We start from the raw sequence: 20,631 nt of genomic DNA, 5'->3' as shown, positions 1-20,631 counted from the left end.
TGGTGGAAAGGAAGGGATAGAGGGAGGGAGGGGAGAGTTAATTACTTTCTCAAGCTCATGTAGTAAGGCAGAGGTCAGTTCTAGAGCCCAAGACCTGTGACATCCTATGTTCTTTCTTCATGAGAATACTCATTACTTAATTAATAAGATTTATCTAATGCTCTTATTAGTTTACACTGTCATTCTCTGCCATTAACTTCAGCTAATATTCCAATCTATAGCACAGTTGTATGTACATAGTAGATACATTCCCTAGTAGGAGTTTCTTTCTTTTGGTTGTAGAGCACAAAGGGAAGGCGGGGGATTTTTTTTTTTAAGACTATTTTTTTAAGAGCAGTTTTAGGTTCATAGCAAAATTGAGAGGAAGGTACAGAGATACTTCACATGTGGCATGCTTCACAGATGTACAGCTTCCCCTATTATCAACATCTCCCACCAGAGTGGTGCATTTGTTATAACTGATGACAAATTATGTTGACACATCATTATCACCCAAAGTCCATAGTTTACATTAGGGTTCACCCTTGGCATTGCACATTCTATGGATTTGGACAAAGGCATAATGACTTATATCCATCATTGTATCAATAGTATCATACAGAATATTTTCACCACACTAAAAAATCCTCTGTTCTGTTTCTTCATCCTTCCCCCCGACCACCCCTGGCAACCAATGATCTTTTTACTGTCTCCATAACTTGCCTGTTCCAAAATGTCACGTAATCGATTTTTTTCTCCTTTTTATGACCTGTATGTTCCTGCTTTCTTGCATGCCTTGTAGTATTTGATCAAATGCCAGGCACTGTGAATTCTACTGTGTTCGGTTAGATGTTCCTGTAATCCTTAACATAATCTTGAACTTTGTTCTGGGATGTTGTTAAAATACATACAAATAATTTGATCTCTTTAGATTTTGCTGTTAAGTTTTGTTGCGTGGGATCAAAACAGCAGCTAGTCTAGGGTTAACTCTTCCCGCAATATTGAGGTCAAACCCTTACTTAGTACTCTCAGTGCTGCCCTGTGAATTATGACATTTTCCAGCTTGCAGTATTCCTGGCTATATATGAATTTGGGGCACTGCTACCTCTAATACTTTTGGGTGCTCCTTTTTCTGGCCTTGAGTCATTTACTCACAAACATGAGTGGGTCAGTATTCAACTCAAGGTTGCCTTCTGCAGATCTCTGGAGCCCTCTCTCTGTGTGGCTCTCTCCTGTGAACTCTAGCCCTTGTTTTCCCTGGACTCCCTGCTCTGTCCAAAATCAGAGATACTGATGAGCTCTGTCTTGGTTCTCCCTCCCTGTGCAGTGGCTTGGAAACTTTCCTCAAGCAGTACTTTAGTACATCATTTGTTTATTGTCTCTCAAGGGTTATTCTCCTTCACGGCTTGAGGTCCAATGTCTTGAGAACCATTCTTTTATATATTTTGTCCATTTCTCCCCCAAAAGACTCTTAGTGAAATGGAAGTCCCTGTAGGTATACCTTTCTTTTTTTTTCTTTAAATTTATTTTTTATACAGCACATTCTTATTAGTTATCTATTTTATACATATTAGTGTATATATGTCAATCCCAATCTCCCAATTCATCCCACCACGACCCACACCCGATTTCCCCCATTGGTGTCCATACATTTGTTTTCTACATCTGTGTCTCTATTTCTACCTTGCAAACCGGTTCATCTGTACCATTTCCCTAGATTCCACATATATACGTTAATATACGATATTTTTTGTTCTCCTTCTGACTTACTTCACTCTATGTGACAGTCTCTAGGTCCATCCACATCTCTACAAATGACCCAACTTTGTTCCTTTTTATGGCTAATATTCCATTGTATATATGGACCACATCTTCTTTATCCATTCATCTGTCGATGGGCATGTAGGTTGCTTCTATGACCTGGCTATTGTAAATAGTGCTGCAATGAACATTGGGGTGCATGTGTCTTTTTGAATTATGGTTTTCTCTGGGTATATGCCCAGTAGTGGGATTGCTGGCTCATATGGTAATTCTATTCTTAGTTTTTTAAGGAACCATACTGTTCTCCACACGGGCTGTATCAATTTACATTCCCGCCAACAGTGCAAGAGGGTTCCCTTTTCTCCACACCCTCTCCAGCATTTGTTTTAATTTATTTATTTTTGGCTGCGTTGGGTCTTCGTTGCTGTGTGCAGGCTTTCTCTACTTGTGGCAAGCGGGGGCTACTCTCCACTGCGGCACGTGGGCTTCTTGTTGAGGTGGCTTCTCTTGTTGCGGAGCATGGGCTCTAGGTGCGTGGGCTCAGGAGTTGCGACGCTCGGGCTTAGTTGCTCCGCAGTATGTGGATCTTCCCAGACCAGGGATCGAACCCGTGTCCCCTGTATTGGCAGGCGTATTCTTAAGCACTGCGCCACCAGGGAAGTCCTCCAGCATTTGTTGTTTGTAGATTCTCTGATGATGCCCATTCTAACCAGTGTGAGGTGATATCTCATTGTACTTTTGATTTGTCTAATAATTAATGATGTTGAGCAGCTTTTCATATGCCTCTTGGCCATCTGTATGTCTTCTTTGGAGAAATGTCTATTTAGGTCTTCTGCCCATTTTTGGACTGGGGTTTTTTTTTTTTAATATTGAGCTGCATGAGCTGTTTATATATTTTGGAGATTAATCCTTTGCCCATTGATTCGTTTGCAAATATTTTCTCCCATTCTGAGGGTTGTCTTTTAGTCTTGTCTATAGCTTCCTTTGCTGTGCAAAAGCTTTTAAGTTTCATTAGGTCCCATTTGTTTATTTTTGTTTTTATTTCCATTTCTCTAGAAGGTGGGTCAAAAAAGATCTTGCTGTGATTTATGTCAGAGTGTCCTTCCTATGTTTTCTTCTAAGAGTTTTATAGTGTCTGGTCTTACATTTAGGTCTTTAATCCATTTTGAGTTTATTTTTGTATATGGTGTTAGGGAGTGCTCTAATTTCATTCTTTTACATGTAGCTGTCCAGTCTTCCCAGCACCACTTATTGAAGAGACTGTTTTTTTCTCCATTGTATATCCTTGCCTCCTTTGTGATTGATTAGTTGACCATATAGGCTCAGTAGTTGTGGCACAATGGCTTAGTTGCTCCGCAGCATGTGGGATCTTCCCAGACCAGGGCTGGAACTTGTGTCCCCTGCATTGGCAGGCAGATTCTTAACCACTGTGCCACCAGTGAAGTCCCTGCATTAGTATTTTTAATGTATGCCAGTTTAATATGTATTTTTAAAACTTTGCCAGTTTAATAAGTTTTTTTAAATGGCATTAAAATGCTATTTTAACTGGTATTTCTTTGATCACTGGTGAAGTTCAACATTTTTTCACATTTTATTGGACAACAAAACTTTTTTATGCCCTTCGCCCATATTTCCAGCAAAGCTTTAGTTCTACGCAGAGACTGGAAACACTTTTTCGGTACTATTGTCTTCCTTCGGTCCCTTGGACACAAGCATTTTCTGGATCAAAGGGAAGTGACCAAATTTATAGAATCTTAAGAATCTGATTGTTATGCTGGTCTGGCAAAGAGGTGAAGACTTGGACAGTAATAGAGGTGTGGCTGTCTATCCATTTTCCACAGTCACAATCAATTGATGGTATGAATTCCCTTGTTTTAAATCCTTTTTATTCTTACTTTAAGAATATAAACTAAACTCTTCACCAGAGTCTTACATTCTAATAAGGATCTGGCCCTGCCTATCTCTTAAACCTTATTCCTTGCTATGTTCCTCTTTAGTCACTATGTTCCAGACTGATCTTTTTTCAGTTCCTTGAACAAGTCATTTCCCTCCTCAGTTCCTCTGTGCTTGCTGTTCTCTTTTGCTTGGAATGTTCTTCCCAGGTCTGGTAGCATCTTATTTTCATCTCTGCAGATAGATATCCCCTGACCACCCAATAAAAAGTAGGTTTCCCTTCTGTTATTCTTCCTATAACATTCTATTCTTTCCCCTCATAGCACTCACATACCTATCACAATTTGAAATTATATGTTTGATAGTTTGTTTACTTAATTACTGTCTAGCTCTCTTACTAGATGGTAAGCTACATGATGTTAGGAACTATTTTGTTGTTGTTGTTCACCAGTGTATACTTGGTACCAAGACTAGTGTTTGGTCCAAAGTAGGCATATATTATATATTGGCTGAAGTAATGAATCACTTAATACTAGGGTATAATAACAAGATTATTGGAAAATGGGCAATAATCTCCTCAAACAGATTCATTTATATTAGGATTATTTATCACCTCTCTGCACTTCCGAGACATATTAATCTTCATTTAATTTGTAAGTTGAATTTAGAAGATACTCTTTTGAGAAATGCTGCTATCACCAAAAATGGAAATCTCATTTTTTAGCATTTAATTTGAATCTAACATATTTATAACAGGGAGCTAATACTCTTTAAAAATGGACAAATGAAAACAGGGCATTAATACCAGTGTTTCTATTTCATTAAATGGCATGTAAAACAAATCTCCAATTTATAGTGGGAATCCAAAATCAATAAGCAATGCTTAATGGTTAATAGGATTATGACCAGTGAGCATAAATGTCATTTACTGAATAATTTCTTCAAAGCTGTAAATACTTCCTTCTGACTTTATTTGTAAATTTATCCCAAAAGACAAAACATTTTCTCAGACAATTCTAAAAACCAAGAAATAAAACCAACTCCAAGTACCAGGGAAAATATCAGGTTATTTCTTTTAATTCTCTCCTTTTGTGATTATTAAAGGATGAGTAGGCAGCTATATGTTTACTTCCAATCCCCTTCTTCTTCAGATGTTTACCTCTTACTGAAAAAACAAAAAACTCTGATACTGGACTAATGTACCTGGCTTTTTACTGATAAGTGATGATATATCCAATTCTGAAAAGATATCAAGCAATACATAATAAGGCTTTCTAATAAGTCTCCAAATGCTCTTGGTTTTTGAAGTTTTAAAAGGAATAACGACTGGAATGTTTCTGGCACATAATGTGTTATGTGTTAGCTTTTTACTCTCTCTCAAGCACTCTAAACTCTGTTAATAATATACTAATGTTAAAACTAAAATCTAGTAAATCTTCAATTATACTTCTTTGAATTTATATCAAGTTGCTGTTGACCAAGAATTATTATTTTTTAAATGAATAGCAAGTTAATTTTTTCTAATGCTAATCAGTGCCAATTAAGATAGTTATTTGCTACTATAAATTTAATAAAAGAATAATCTAAGATAAAATTACTCCTATCCTATTCTATTCTATTGGAATAACATTTGTTGAGAAAATATAATAGCATGATGAGAACTTCAGTTGAAATTAGTTTCTCAAATGTATTTTATCTGTGAGTAATATATACCAAAAGCAAAACAGAAAATCAGACTTTCAAGGTCTACTCTTTGGACCTATATTTCAGATTGAGCTACTGCAAACCTGAGGTGGAGGGGGAATGGAGATAAGGAAAGAAAGAAAGAAATTTGAGTTATTTCTTTTCATTTGCTTTCAAAGAATAAAATGCTTATTTCAAAGGAAAGCAGGCTTTCTGGGGGAATAACTCCAATCATGTCTGTGCAGACCTGTTGGGAGGCAATTGATGTGTCACATTTTTGTTTTTCACCAGTTGTGAAAAACAGAAATGAGATTAAGAGAGGCAAGAAGAAAGACTTTACCCACCAAACCACAGTTTTGAGGGTAACTGTTGCATCCTGTTAAGTCAGAGTCAGTAATTGAAGAAGTAAAAGTCAATCATCTCAAGTCCTGGAAAAGGATGAAATAAAAAGCTATTTGACAGAAGGATCACATTACAAGGGCAGTGAAAAGCTTCAAATGTATTCAGTATCTACTGAGGGTAGGAAGCAACAGGTGGAAGCTGACCAGCAACCTCAGCTTCATTTTGAAGTCACTGGGACACATACCTCTGCTTCTCTCCATGCACTGGCTTAGAACTTAATAACCAAGGGTGATAGATTTTCAAAGGAAATTAAAAGAGCAAAGTAGAACTTTCATGAAATTAAGTTTGATAAAAACCATCATATATAGAATTAGTATTTTCATTTTAAATTCTCTTACAATTAAAAATGTGAATGGCTCATACAATGGTAAGAAATCTTAAGTTAGCACAGCCGACATAGTATAGATATATTTTAAAAATCAGCTTTGTCAGGTTTCAATAAAGCCAGAATGCTAAAAATGGAACAGATTGGAGGCAGGAAAACTGAGGGTGATGACAGTTCTAAAAACTTGAATTCAAATACTGGCCCTCCCTCTCTTAGCTACATACAGTTCCTTCAGCTAAACTTGTTGTGAAGATTAGCATAAACACATCTAAAGCATGTATTTGATAAATTTCATTTTCTTTTTCCTTGCATTACCAACCCACTAGATCTTTTTACAATATCTTAGCTAGAAAAACAAAGGAGACAGACAGCTAGAGGAAAATTTAAGAAATCCAAGATAGTTCTCATTCTATTTTGCTTCATTAATTAGGAAGCATCAAACAGAGATTTTCAAGAGGATCTGATCAGTAATCTCACTTGGGTTTTCCTAAAGAATGAAAAGGTTGAGTCGCCTCTCCTGCCCTGCAGAATGGGATAGCTTCAGAAATAAAGTTGTCTTTGACATATAGATCCAATTTCAAAATAATTTCCCTTTTCTCGATGCTCTGAGAGCAGGCAGGAAGGCAGTCAATGAAACAGATTACTGTCTTTCTTGTGTGAGGTGTGGGGACGTGGGAACACGGCAACTAATGTAGTATAAATGTCTTCAAAATTCAACACCCTTTCATGGAAAAAATCCTGAACAAAATATGGAATAAAAGGAAACTTCCTAAACATGATATAAAGATTACACACAAAAAGCCTACAGTTAACATTATACTTAATAATGAAAAACTGAATACTTCCTCCCTACGATCAGTAACAAGACAAGGATGTCTATTCTTACCATTCCTATTCAACGCTGTACTGGAGGCCAATGCAACAAGGTGAGAAAAAGAAATAAAAGGTATAAAATTGGAAGGGAAGAAATAAAACAGTCATTATTTGCATTTGATATGATTGTCTATGTATAAAATACCAAAGAATCTACAAAAAAGTACTGGTACTAGTAAGTAAGCTTAGTAAGGTGCACTGGTCACTAGATAAAAGATCAACATGCAAAAATAAATTGTATTTTTATATTCTAGGAATGAACAATTAGAAACTGAAATATAAAACAGGGACTTCCCTCATGGTCCAATGGTTAAGAATCTGCCTTCCAATACAGGGGACGTGGGTTCGATCCCTGGTCAGGGAACTAAGATTCCACATGCCGTGGGGCAACTAAGCTCGCGCACCGCAACTACTGAGCCCACGTGCTCTAGAGCCCATGCACCACAACTAGAGAGTCTGAGCACCGCAACTACTGAGCCTGCACACTCTGAAGCCCGTGTGCCACAACAAAGGGCCCACACGCCTCAACAAAAGATCCCGCATGCTGCAATGGTGATCCCATGTGCCACAACTAAGACCTGATGCAGCCAAATTAAAAAAAAAAGAAATATAAAACAGTAAAATATATAATAGCATCAAAAGTCATCAAATACTTAGAAATGAATCTTACAAAACTACCACAAGATTTATATGCCAAAAACTATAAAACACTGATGAAATGAATCAAAGAAGATTTAAATAAAGTAGGAGCTATACCATGTTAATGGATTGGACTCAATATCACTAAGATGTCAACCCTCCCCAGTTGATCTAGATATTCAACACAATCCCAATAAAATCCAAGAATGAGTGTTTTTTTTGTAGAAATTGACAGGCTGATTTTTAAATTTATATGGAAAAGTAGAATAGCCAAATGTTAGAAAGAAGAACAAACTTTGAGGACTCACTACCTGATATCCAGATTTACTATAAAGACGCAGTATTGGAGCAAGGATAGATACATAGATCAATGCAACAGAATAGAAAGTCTAGAAATAGACCCGCATATACATGGTCAATTGATTTTTGACTAAGGTACAAAGGCAATTCAATGGATAGCCATATGCAAAAGAAAGAACCTCAATCCTTATCTCACATGCTATTAAAAATTAACTCCAAATGGATCAGTAGTTGCCAGGGATTGGAGGGTGGAGGAAAAGGCTGACTACAAAGAGCTATGGGGGACTTTCGAGGGAGGTGATGATACTGCTCTATGTCTTGACCGTAAAGGTGGTTGCCAAAACTTGCAGAAAGTGAATTTTACTGTTTATAAATTATGTATTAAAATACATAATTGCATATAAAATTGTGTTTTTTAAAAAAAGGAAAAAAGTCTATTTTAGCCTCTGAGGACTATCTAGGAAGAAAGAAAAACATCTAATTGGTAATATCCAGGCAATAATACACATGTAATCACAAGTTATTTATCAACAGGATGTAACTGAAACAGAAAAAACACTTAAGTGCCCCAAGATGTAAAGCCTTAAGTATCTGCATAAATAAGATTCCCCCATCTGCATTTGAATTCAGCTTGGAAAGATTCTAGAAATCACAGGACCTGTTTTTTCTTTCCTAAATGCAAGCAAGGAAGCATTCTGGATGACTAATAAAATTTTCAATCCAGAAACATATTGAACATCTTTACCTGTATGTCCTGCAGACAGCTCTAACTCCAAAAATGAATTCTTTGTCTTATTCCCAAATATGTTCTTTGTTCATTTTTTCCATCTCAGTAAATGGTACCACCATCCATTTGAGTTTAAACAAGAAATCTGGGTGTTATCTTTGACTCCTCCCTGTCTTGTCTCCCCCACCAACCAATTTATTTATCACCGAGTCCTGATAATTCTACCTCTCAAATATAGGATCTCTGCTGTAAAGCAGAAAAGAGTACAGAACTAGAACTTGAGCATAATTGAATCTAGAAGGTGAAAGACAGTGGTATGAGATGAAGTTAGTGAGGTAGGCAGGGACCATATTAATTATTTTGATTTTTGTACTCATCTCAGACACATCTCAAATATGTACTCTTTTCTCCATCCCAACTTCCACCATCCTAGTACAAGTTACCATTCCTTTCCTCAAAATTATTTCAATATTCTTGGTCTCCCTACATCCATTATTGTTTCCCTTTCAATTCATTTTTTGCACTGCAGTTCTTTTAAAAGTACTATTCTGAAAAAAAAATACTATTTTGATCATATCATATCATTCCTTCTTTAAAGCCCTTCAATGTCTTCCTGTTTCTTTACCACAAACATAAAAATAATTAATATGGTCCCTGTTTACCTACTAATTTCATTTAATACCATTCTTTCACCCTCTAGATCCAATCATACTCAATGCCTAGTTCCAGCAGAGACGCTTTGTTTGTTCTATATATTGTTCCCTGACTGGAATACTCCTCCTCCTGCTTACCCTTGCACTTAAACTTTATCTTCTTTTTTTTCCTTCAGAGGCAGCTAACATGGCATTTTGAGGAAGTCTTCCATGACCTTTCATGTCTAGATTAGGTCTACTCATCATCTGCTCTTACGGCACAGTTCATCTGTAAGTACTTGTGGTATAATAAAAAATGTTATTTGGTCTTTGTCCCTGGTTCCTGTCTTGTAGTTCCTAAAACTCTTGGACTCTCCTGAGTGAAAAGAGTGCCTTTTGAATGCTAATGAGATGACTGGTACCTGGGGACCCCTAGATAGTTTCAGGACGGCAGCTGGTCACCAGAAAGATCAAGCCTTGACTAGAGGGTTAGAACTTTCAGTTCTCCCCTCCCTGTCCTTCCCCCAATCCCATGTATGGGGACGAAAGAGGGGCTAGATATTGAGTCTAATCACTAACAGCCAGTGATTTAATCAATCATGGCTATGTAATGGAACTTCCAATAAAAAACCCTAAATGCTGAGGTTCAAGGAACTTCTGAATTGGTGAGCACACTGATATACTGGGAAGATGGTATGCCAAGAGAGGGCACTGAAGCTTCGGGCACCCTCTTCCCCCCATGCCTTGCCCTATGCACTTCTTTCATATGGCTATTCCTGAGTTGTATCCTTTATAATAAATGGGTAAACGTAAAGAACGTTCCTAAGTTCTATGAGTTGTTCTGGTGAATTATCAGACCTGGGGGAGTGGGTCATGGGGGCCCCTAAATTTGTAAGTCAGATAGAAGAGCATGTAATCTGGGCACCCCATTTGTAACTGTTGTCTGAAGTGAGGACAGTCTTATGGGAATGAACCTTTAAACCTGTGGAGTCTGATGCTAATTCCTGGTGGTTAGTGTCAGAATTTAATTGCATTATTGGACATCCAGTTGGTATCCAAAGAACTGACAGAATTGGTGTCAGAACTGATGATGGAAAAGACACCAACTATTCAGTGTCAGAAAGAACTTAAGCACACTTTCTGAAAATCTGTTTATAATTTCATTGGTCATAAACTCTAAAAGACAAATGTCCTGTCTATAATTGTATCCCCAGCACTTAGCACAGTGCCTGGCACACAGTTCTATTATCTATTGGATGAATATATAAACTAATGCCTATCACTGGAGTGTAGAAATTCTGTCAACTGTTACCTAGGAGAAGCTAGGTCAGGTTTTTTTTCCCTGGGTCTGATTTTGACTTAACACTGAAAGCTGATAAAACAAAGAGAAAAAAGCAACAGGTCCAACTTTTCACTATGTGATGTTAAGGTCAACTACAGGATAGGGTGGCATAGAGGAAGGACCAGGAAACAGCAAATTAAGTAAATGTGCTGAGGCCTATAGGACCTGAAAAAAAATGAGGCCAGGCCTAAAAGACATTGTTAAGAAAAGACCATCTGCATCTTGCCATGAAAACAAGTCTTACCTGTGATGGGGTTATTCTTCCCTTTTTAACTTCAGATGAATTTTCACTCAACTTTCCTACTTTGTTAATTGAGCTGCATTTGTAGCACGTCCATCTTGTTTGCCCCTCAATTTCTATGGTGCACTCCTTGCTTTGCAGACAGAATGAGTGATACAAATGGCCACAGCTGCAAAATGAAGGCAACCAATTGACACTTTTCATTATCATAAAATCATAAACCTAAGTTGTGTTAGAGCGTATTTAAAAGTGATAAATATTTCCAGTAAGCTGAAATGCACTGATGGGGTATAGGTTAAGAAACAAGGAAGGGGATTTACTTGTTGCTGTCCTCTCTTTTTTAAAATCCAGACCCACGTATTTGCGCACTTAAGTTATGAGCATGAACAGCATCACAGTTCTGATTACAAACCACCAGGGGATGAGTTGAACTTCCGTTAATTTCTCAAACTATGAAACATTTTTAGACAGTTTGAAAAAAAGTCAATTGGGGAAAATCATAATTATATAAGTAATTTGATAATAACGAGTGGTCTGCCTCATCAAATTCAAGAGTCATGATTTGATTAATAAGCATTTAAAAAATGTCAGTGTTACAGGAAATTCTAACATTATTCCTATGAAGAAATTCCCTACTGAATACACTAAATTACCAAATAAGCCTTCCAGAAATGAGTGTTGACTATAATTCTAAGTCATCTTCACTGATTCCTCCTCATTTCTCCAACCTGAAATCTTGGACCACCTCAGACATCAATCCTTTTCTCTTTGATAGTCTTTATAATCTTCCTTTTCTCTATCCTCCCCCATATATATATATATATATATATATATATATATATATATATATATAAAAAACCATCCATCCATCCATCCTTTCTCTTCTGTAGTCTTTCTCTTCTATACTCTTCTTTCTATAGCCATCCTTGCTCCTTTAGTGATTACTTCCAGTTCCACAGCTTTAAAATACCACCTCCATGCTGGTGACTGCCACACTTATACCTTCAGCCCAGACTTCTCTCCTCAACCTCATCTACCTGTCTCAAGACCTCTACTATGGATGTTTACTAGGCATCTTAAATTTAACACGCCCTAAATTCTTGATTTCCACCCCACTCCACCCCCACTGCATGCTCTCATCCAACCTTCCACATCTAAATAATGGCAACTACACTCTTCTAGTTTCTCAAGCCAAAAACTATTCTTTCTTTCACACCTCATATACAAACTATAAACAGATCTTATCAGCTATACCTTCAGAATATATCCAGAATCCCACCACTGCTTACTTCATTACAATCATCTTGGGCCATCTCTCACTTGGATTACTGCAATAGCTTAACTGGTCATTCTATTTTCACCCTTGGCTTTCTACAGTCTATTCTCACCACGGCAGTCAAAGTGATCCTTAAGCCAGAGGTCAGATCATGTCAACGCTATCCTCAAAAACATCCAATGGCTTTTCATCTCAGAGCAAAAGTTTAACTCTTTATAATGACCCAGTTCCTACATGATTTAGCCGCTGAAGTCATCTCTTATATTTTCTCTTCACTCTGCTCAGGCAACACTAGCCTGCTCCCTTCACTACCCATCAAGTATGCCTAGCACCTGCATCATGGTTTCTGCACTTGATGATCCTCTGTCTGGGGCACTCTCCCCCTGATACTGCATGGCCACTTCCTTTAGGTCTCTACTCAAATGTTACTTAAACTTCCCTAATAACTCTTTATAAATTAGTAGCTCCCAACGTTCTCTCTCCTCTATACCATGTTTTATTTTATTCATGGTAATTATTACCTTTTTATTAATTAATTTTTAAATTGTCTGTCCATAATCACCTTAACAGTGTTGCTTTCCCTGACCACTCTTCATAAAATATCTTCCCCCACAAAGGCTATATATCTCACTTAACATGTTTTATTTTTTTCTGTGTTAGTCACCATCTGGCATTTTACTTGTCTATTTGCCTCTTTCACTAGAGTGTAAACTCTGTAAAAGCAGAACCTTTGTTTTGTTCATGTGGTACCCTACCCCCTTGAACAGTACCAGGCATATAGTATGTGCTCAATAAATACTTGTTGAATGAATGGGCTGTTTGTGTGATGAAAACTACTTCCTCTTCCAACCACCAAATCTACCAATCTTCCTGTATCTGTAATAACAGAAGCCAACACTTATATAGTGCTTACTATATGTCAGCATGGTTACAAGTATCTTATGTAAATTACCTCATTTAATCTTCACGAAACCCTATCAAGTAGGATCCCAATTTACAGATGAAGAAACTAAGATGTAAAGAGATGAAATAACTTGTCAAAGTCTCATAGCTAGTAGTGGCAGAGTCAGGATTTGAACTCAAGATTTAAAGTCTGGCTCCAGAGTCCATCTTATATTGCCTCTATCCATATATTCTGGATGAGCTGTCTCCTCCTGAGATCAAACTTTCCATTTTTGCACTAAACTTCCTTTCTCTTTGTACTGTGGCTTTAAATATCATTTACATGCTGATGATTTCTAAATTTATATCTCCAGGACATGTCTCTGACTAGAATAACTGTCTACCTGACATTCCTACTTGAATGTTTAAAGGGCATCTCAAACCTAACATCTCCAAGACAAGACTCTTGATTTCCCCAGCTCCTCACGCCTGTTCCTTCTCATCTTAGAGGATGGTACCACATTCATCCAGTAGCTCAGGCCGAAGATGTTTTTCCCTCTCACTTCACATCTAATACATCACCAAGTTAACACTTCCCTTAAAATATATTCTGAACCTTCACTCCTACCTCTCTCATTCTGCTCAAATGTCACTTCCTTAGACATGTTTTTCCTCATTATAGTATCTTAAAATAGTACTCTCACCCTGAATGCTTCTTCTTTCCATCCCCTTACCCTGTGTTTTATTTCTCTCCATAGCTCTTATTACTCTGTATTTATTTACCGCCTGACCACCCTAACACCCTTTCCTCCTGACTCCCATGCAGAATGTAAGGTCTATAAGGGCAAGAACTTTGCCTTGTTTTGTTCACTGGCAGAACGATTGACTGGGGCTGTGTGTCCACGCGTATTTCTGCCTGGCAATACCATACACGCACATACACCATATGTGTCACATTTCCTTCCCTTTCTTACCTAAAGACAATAATTTCATCAGCCATTTCTTGGCGTCTCTTGTACTGCTGCAAACAAATAGAGCAGTAATCCTGCTTGGGATTCAGTCCTCTGGTGACTGAAGCTCTCAGGTTACACAATGACCAATGGAGATCTTGGTTTAGAAGGCTAGTCGTTGTTTCCAGCAGGGTCTATGAAAGACCAAAATAAAAAATAAGCCAAATAAAAAATTGTTCATAAAGTGAAAGAGACAGAGGAGATGAGTGGAAAATAGCACTTGTTTCATTTTCAACCACAACTGAATTGGAATATACTATAAAGGCATAAAACTGATCAAATAAACATCAAAACACCCCAAACTTAAGTGGTTAACTTTAATGTGCAGGGTATTGATAAGTGCATACATCAAGATTCTCAAAATAATTATTAAAAGGCTCTCACCAGTTACTACTGAGAAATGTGTGCTCTGCCATTCTGTGGATTAATTCAGTACTGATGGCTTTCAGATGACTAGATAAACCCAAATCTACTTATTTATTACATTTATATAATGAGTTCTCTCTGAATGGCTCAAAGTTGTGTTGTAACAAATAATTTTTAAAAAATCCCTGATTTTTAAATAGAAACTGCATCCATGGCGATATTTCACAGTAACCTCTCACTGGAAAAGCTAATGGCCATTACTCAGTTCTCATCTCCCTTGGGCAGAGAGATCACTGTTTCCTGATCAGCACTTTCAAGCCATTTGAATCTACTCAAGACTGTGACATCTGTCATTAAGTCACATAAAGTTATTTCACAGCTATCACATCAAGTCATTTTAAGGCTCTCTGTGTTTATAAACTATTGTTTACTTACTTCAGTATGCAGCTGGGTTCTTTTCTGTCAGTCCCAAAGGGGAAGATATACTGCCCATCCTCCTTGCTACACAGTCTGGTCCTTTAACTTTATCTATAACGCAGAACTTTCAGTTCTAATGGTCTGTTTTAATTCTTTCCAATCAACCCCATCTTTTCCTCCTCTTCCAAAGTTCATAAAAAATTTCTGTCTTGCACTCAGCTTTCCTTCTGGCGCCATGGAGTCTGTGCCTGAAGGGGGATCAGCTTCCTTGGGCTATGCTTATTTAGCAAAACTGCAATTCTTATAACATCCTAAGAAAATCTTTATCACCCAAATTTTTCTTTTTCTTCTACTAAAAAAGCAGACAGTGTATCTAACATGCCTAAGTGGCACTTTTCCTAGGTGGCTTCATGAGTCACTTTGAAGTACATGAAGAAAAAAATCTGTATACCAAGCTGGCTCTTACTGAGAATTAAAGCTATAGGCAGTTTTGGGTTAAGGAAAGACTAATGACCATTTTTGGTTAGTGGCAATTATCTGTTTCAGAATGTTTAAAAGAACACTAATTTATTTTGCAATTTTTCTATACTCATGCTTCCTTTTCAATGAGTTATATCTTTGCATTTCATTACTTTCCAAGAAAGTATCTTACATTTTTTATTTGGAAAAAAAACTATATGTCCCACTGCCAATGAATCAAAAGAATAAAATGAATCCAAACTTGATGCATTTCCACATTCCAGAATATATGTGTATGTGTATATAAAATATATATTAATTAATTAAGGTCAAGAGAAATTTAAAAATTAAAAAGCCATACACTTCAGTCTATCAAACTTCCACTAAACAGATGGTAATTTTTAAAGAAAAAGTATAGGTGCAAAGAAAAAAGAATAGCTTCTTTCTACCTTAGAATGGGCTTAGAAATAGAAAGTAGCTTACCTGTTCATAGCTAAAGGTATCCAACATTCCCAGAATAAGTCCCTGGATTTCTCCAAGTTTTCCTTTTCCATAAACTGGGTCCTAATTAGAAAAAAGTTGCAAAAAATTATAATTCTATTCTTGCTATTTTAAAATTACTTTAAAATATAAGTTACCTGAAAAAGCCAAATACTCTTCAGTATTTTGTCTACAGTCACAAAATATTTATTCTTCCATGAACCTTCTGCTGGAAATGCACATTGGTCTCCTCAGGCCATCAAAAATATTTTGGAAAAATAAATAAAATTTAAATGATCCAAGCCCCTTGCTTAACAACTGTCTCTGCAAGTCTAATTAAATTTCACTCTGGTTTTGTTTCTGCAGCAAGCTTCCTTTCCTTCTTATTAAACATCACTTATCCCCTTTTGAGCTCTTATTTACCTGCTTCATTAAAACCAAAGTACTCATGAATACTCAGAATCTGTCCAACTCCCGCTGTGACCCACATTTGTCCACCTCCTGGTCCAAGCCAACTAAGTTACATCAGTTTAGGAGATGAGTTTCTGAATCCAAGCAACTTTCAGTTTTCCAAAGCTTTTCTCAATAAAGTCACTACTGATAAACAACAGATACCTAGACACCCAATCTTCCCTCCATTGCTTTTCATATGTCAACTTGTTTATTGTACACAATTTGAAAAACACTGATGTGTACAAAAATAAAACCGAACTGAAATCCAACCACCTGGAGATAAACACTTGATTTTTTGAGATATATTCTTCCAGTCTTATTTCTTGGGAAGTAGAGAGAGGGATGTTATTTCTTAGTGTACAAAATTTGAGTATTTCACACAATACTTGCGTAACTTTTTTTTTCTTAAATAGTATGTTGTGAGCATTTTCCCATATTATCAAATACTTTGTAATAGTAAGAGTATGAATCATGTGAAAATGCCATGTGTTATTCAACCATTCTCTGTTGTCAGGGATTTAAGTTTCCCTCCCCATAACCCACATTTAAGTCCTACTCACTATTATGCTAGTGGCTGTAAATTTTGGTCTGAATCTCTGAGTCTTTCTTAAGAGGAGATTTCAAGAAAGGGGATGAATTACAGACTCAAAGTATTTTTATGGGTATTGATATATATACTTCACCCTTGAATAACACGGGTTATAAGTGAGCAGGTCCACTTATATGCAGATTTTTTCCAATAAATATATAGGAAAAGCTTTTTCAGATTTGCAATATGAAAAAACTCAAAGATGAACCATGTAGCCAAGAAATATCGAAAAAATTAGGGTTGTCATGAATGCATAAAATATATGTAGATACTAATCTATTCTTACATAGGCATAAGGTGAATGATATTTAATATAAAATTAATAATCTGTTAGTTTTCTTACTGTTTTATAACTTTGCTTTTAAAGAATTACATTACTGTATAGTATGCCCCTCTCCCTCTCCCTCTCTGTCTCTCCTGTAATTGGAGAAACTGTGTATCAGCCTATCGTCACAGGTAGGATGTTTTTTAAAAAAAGTTAACAATGTTCCAATACTGTATTATGAATATGACTATAATATCATAAAAATTTTTAATGCCATAAAAATTTTATAACAATTCATTCATTACTGTATTGGCTAGGCTACCGTGAAGCAATCGTATTGATTACACTAGGCTACCGTAAGACAATCATATTGCTGCTTCTTTGTTTTAATGCATGAATTGTCATACCTGTAAATATGAATTTTTTTCACATTATCTTTTCATTTTTAATGTCTAGTGTTAGTAATACATATAGTATCAACTGAGTTTTGTATCATATAAGATAATATTGATGTAGGTACTGACAGACAATTCATCTTGTAAACAGATGATGTAAACTTAGGCTATTGATAAATATAGTAAGTACTGTAAATGTATTTTCTCTTCTTTATGATTTTTTAAATAACTTTTTTTTCCCTAGCTTACTTTATTATAAGAACACAGTAACAATACAGATAATGTACAAAATATGTGTTAACCGACGGTTTATGTTACTAGTAAAGCTTCCAGTCAACAGTAGGCTATTAGTAGTTAAGCTCTGGGGGAGTCAAAAGTTATACATGGATTTTCGACTGAGCAGGCGGGTCAGCGTCCCTAACTCCCACGTTGTTCAAGGTCAACTGTAGTGCGTAATTGCTCTACCAAAAAGTTGTATTATGCAATTTCTATCTCCATCAGCACATTTGTGCGCCCATTTTACTGCACCTTTGGCTAGGTTGGGAATTATAAAAATTTGCTAATAAATGTGTATGTCAAGTCTATTACTTTACTGTAACGTGAGGCTATATATGACATAAATGTCTCTTCCATGCTAAATAGGGGAATCCAACCATACAGTAATGATAAAGGTAGCTGCTATTTATTAACTGCATAGCACACGCCAAGTACAATGCTAAGCATTTTATATATACCACATCACTGAATTCCTTCCAGAACATTTATAAATGAAGAAATTCAGGCTCAGAGAGGTTAGGTAAAATTCGCTAAGAACGCAACACTATTAAGCAGATAAGCTGGGATTTCAATCTAGGCACTTCAGAAACTATGTTTTTAAATAACACTACACTGGTCTCCCAAAGATGCACACATAAGCTAATAAACTAAGTAATAAATTAATGTTTACCAGATGAGTAGCAAATATGAATAACTACATGATAAACTAATGTATGCTGGAAAATATAGGTAACATTTCTGGCTACTTATAAGGGAGTAGGGATTATTAAAATCTTGGTACAGTAACTGTGAGTTCAGATGTTAAGAAGAAAAAAAAAGACTGTGGAGCAAGAAAAACTTAGGAGACAGGTTCAGAAATGTGAGAAGAAATTTGCGTTCCTGCACTTGTTACAACATAGTCTTAGGACTTGCTGTTTTTCTCTCTTCTACGCTCTGATGTTGTTTCTTAAAGACTGGATAGATGTGGTTTCTAAATAAGATCAGTTTTCAGTACTTTTAGCTGGTCAAGAGCAGCACCAGATTATCTGCCATAGGTTCCTGGTCCCTGATGCTGAGGTTATGCTGAAGAAACCAAAGGTAGAGAATAACTACACATTTGTTTACTAATTAACAAGTTTACTTTGGGCTTGAACAGATCACTTAAATTTACTGGGGAAATCTGTTTCACTAAGCTAAAGATACCTGTGAAACATGCGCAGAACATTTGCAAAAGACAAGACTACAGATATCTCAGACTAACTCTTTACCAGAACAACTCAGGCCATATACTCACAAGATAACCTTTTAATTTTCTTTGCATAAAAACAGAACCATGTTAATGCTTCTGAACTTACACTCAATTATGTTTTTGGTCAAGCTCTTAGTAAATACATTTACTTCTCAAAGTATCAATGGAGAGTGTAATACTTTATTATAAACACGTTGTAATAGCTATTCTAACACGTCCACACATACACAATACACATGAACATAGCTCTAGCACAGAAAACTTCTGTCACTTGTTTATAACAGGGTGGTTTGGGGAATAAAGAGGTCTTGAAAATGTTAAATTCTGGGAAAAGGAAGAAATCTTTATAGGTCATGTCTATATTTATATCAGTATATTTCACTTTAATATGCATACTTTAAAAGCAAAATCATGAAAATAACCTCATGCTGGGACAACATATAAATTATACAACGCAAAAGGGAGCTCAAGGCTTCTGGCACAGCATGTACACAATACACTAGCTTTTCAAATTATTTTCCAAATATGTCAGCTGGATTCTTCAGCAATAAATAACTGCTGAGGTTTCTCTTTAACTTGTTCGTAAACTACAAAAGAAGAGCACATTTAGGTACTTCAAATAAACTTGTTTTTTAAAAAGCACACTAAAAAACATGTGATGAGCACTTTTTTCCCCATTGTTTTCTTTCTTTTAAATTGAAGTATAGTTGATTTAAAATACCGTGTTAGTTTCAGGTGCATAGCATAGTGATTCAGTTTTTTTTTTTCTGATTATATTCCATTATAGGTTATTACAAGATATTGAATATAATTTCCCATGTTATACAGTAAATCCATGTTGTTTATTCATTTTATATATAGTAGTTTATATCTGTTAATCCCATACTCCTAATTTGTCCCTCTCCCCTCCTCTCTCCCCTTTGGTAACCATAAGATTGTTTTCTATGTCTGTGAGTCTGTTTCTGATCTGTATGTAGATTCATTTGTATTATTTTTTTAGAATCTCACATAGAAGTGATATCATACAGTATTTGTCTTTGTCTGACTCACTTCACTAAGTGTAATATTCTCTAGGTCCATCCATGTTGTTGCAAATGGCAATATCCCTATTGATTTCTGATACTTATTGTATCATGTATGTGGTTTGCTATAAAATTAAAATTTTTACTAATCAAGCATTACTCTAAAATATGAATAATGCCCACAGCAGGTTAGCATATAAATCATTTGTATTAATTCCTTCCATATAACAGTCATGAGCAGCTTCTCAGAAGCCAAACGTTACTTTCCCCATAGAGGGAAGATCCGTAAGAGCCAGCAGTGCAGAATGTATATAACATAAATATGGTCCCTTAAAAATATTAACTTATCACCTAATGTTCCTGAAAGAAACCTGTATAATTCAGGTCCCAAGTATCAGTTTGAATAAATATTTAGAGGTCAGGAAGATCTCTGAGAACCTCTTATCAGGTGAATATCTCTTCTGGAAAAACTGTAAATATCTGAGCAATTATGCATCTAAATAAATGTGCATCTAAATATCTTCTCCCCAAGAGACCTGATAAAGTGAGGTAGATATGAAAAACACTATGGTCGGTGTTAGGTACAGAAGGCCGAAAGTTTGGAGTTAGAAGGCCCAGGTTAATGTTCCCACTTAATAACTGGGCAAATTATTTAATTTTTTGAATGCCACTTTCCTCTTGAGAACCACAAGGATACCACTACTTCCCCAGCATAA

General features: G+C 36.2%; 1 protein-coding gene across 1 annotated transcript in view; it reads right to left on the bottom strand.

Moving 5' to 3' along the window:
- Positions 1-20,631, bottom strand: part of VPS8 (VPS8 subunit of CORVET complex) — a 300,882-nt gene that overhangs the window by 71,583 nt on the left and 208,668 nt on the right. The window contains exons 42-44 of the mRNA XM_060150214.1: positions 15,691-15,771; positions 13,930-14,099; positions 10,801-10,966 (exon numbers count right to left, since the gene is read on the bottom strand). Of these exons, the coding sequence (XP_060006197.1) occupies positions 10,801-10,966; positions 13,930-14,099; positions 15,691-15,771 (417 nt within the window). The remainder of the gene's footprint in view (positions 1-10,800; positions 10,967-13,929; positions 14,100-15,690; positions 15,772-20,631) is intronic.

The sequence above is a fragment of the Lagenorhynchus albirostris genome, chromosome 5 (assembly GCF_949774975.1).
Source record: "Lagenorhynchus albirostris chromosome 5, mLagAlb1.1, whole genome shotgun sequence".
In the NCBI taxonomy this organism is placed as follows: domain Eukaryota; kingdom Metazoa; phylum Chordata; class Mammalia; order Artiodactyla; family Delphinidae; genus Lagenorhynchus; species Lagenorhynchus albirostris.
Note: the sequence above shows the minus strand (reverse complement) of the source record. Positions and strands in the feature narration are given on the sequence as shown.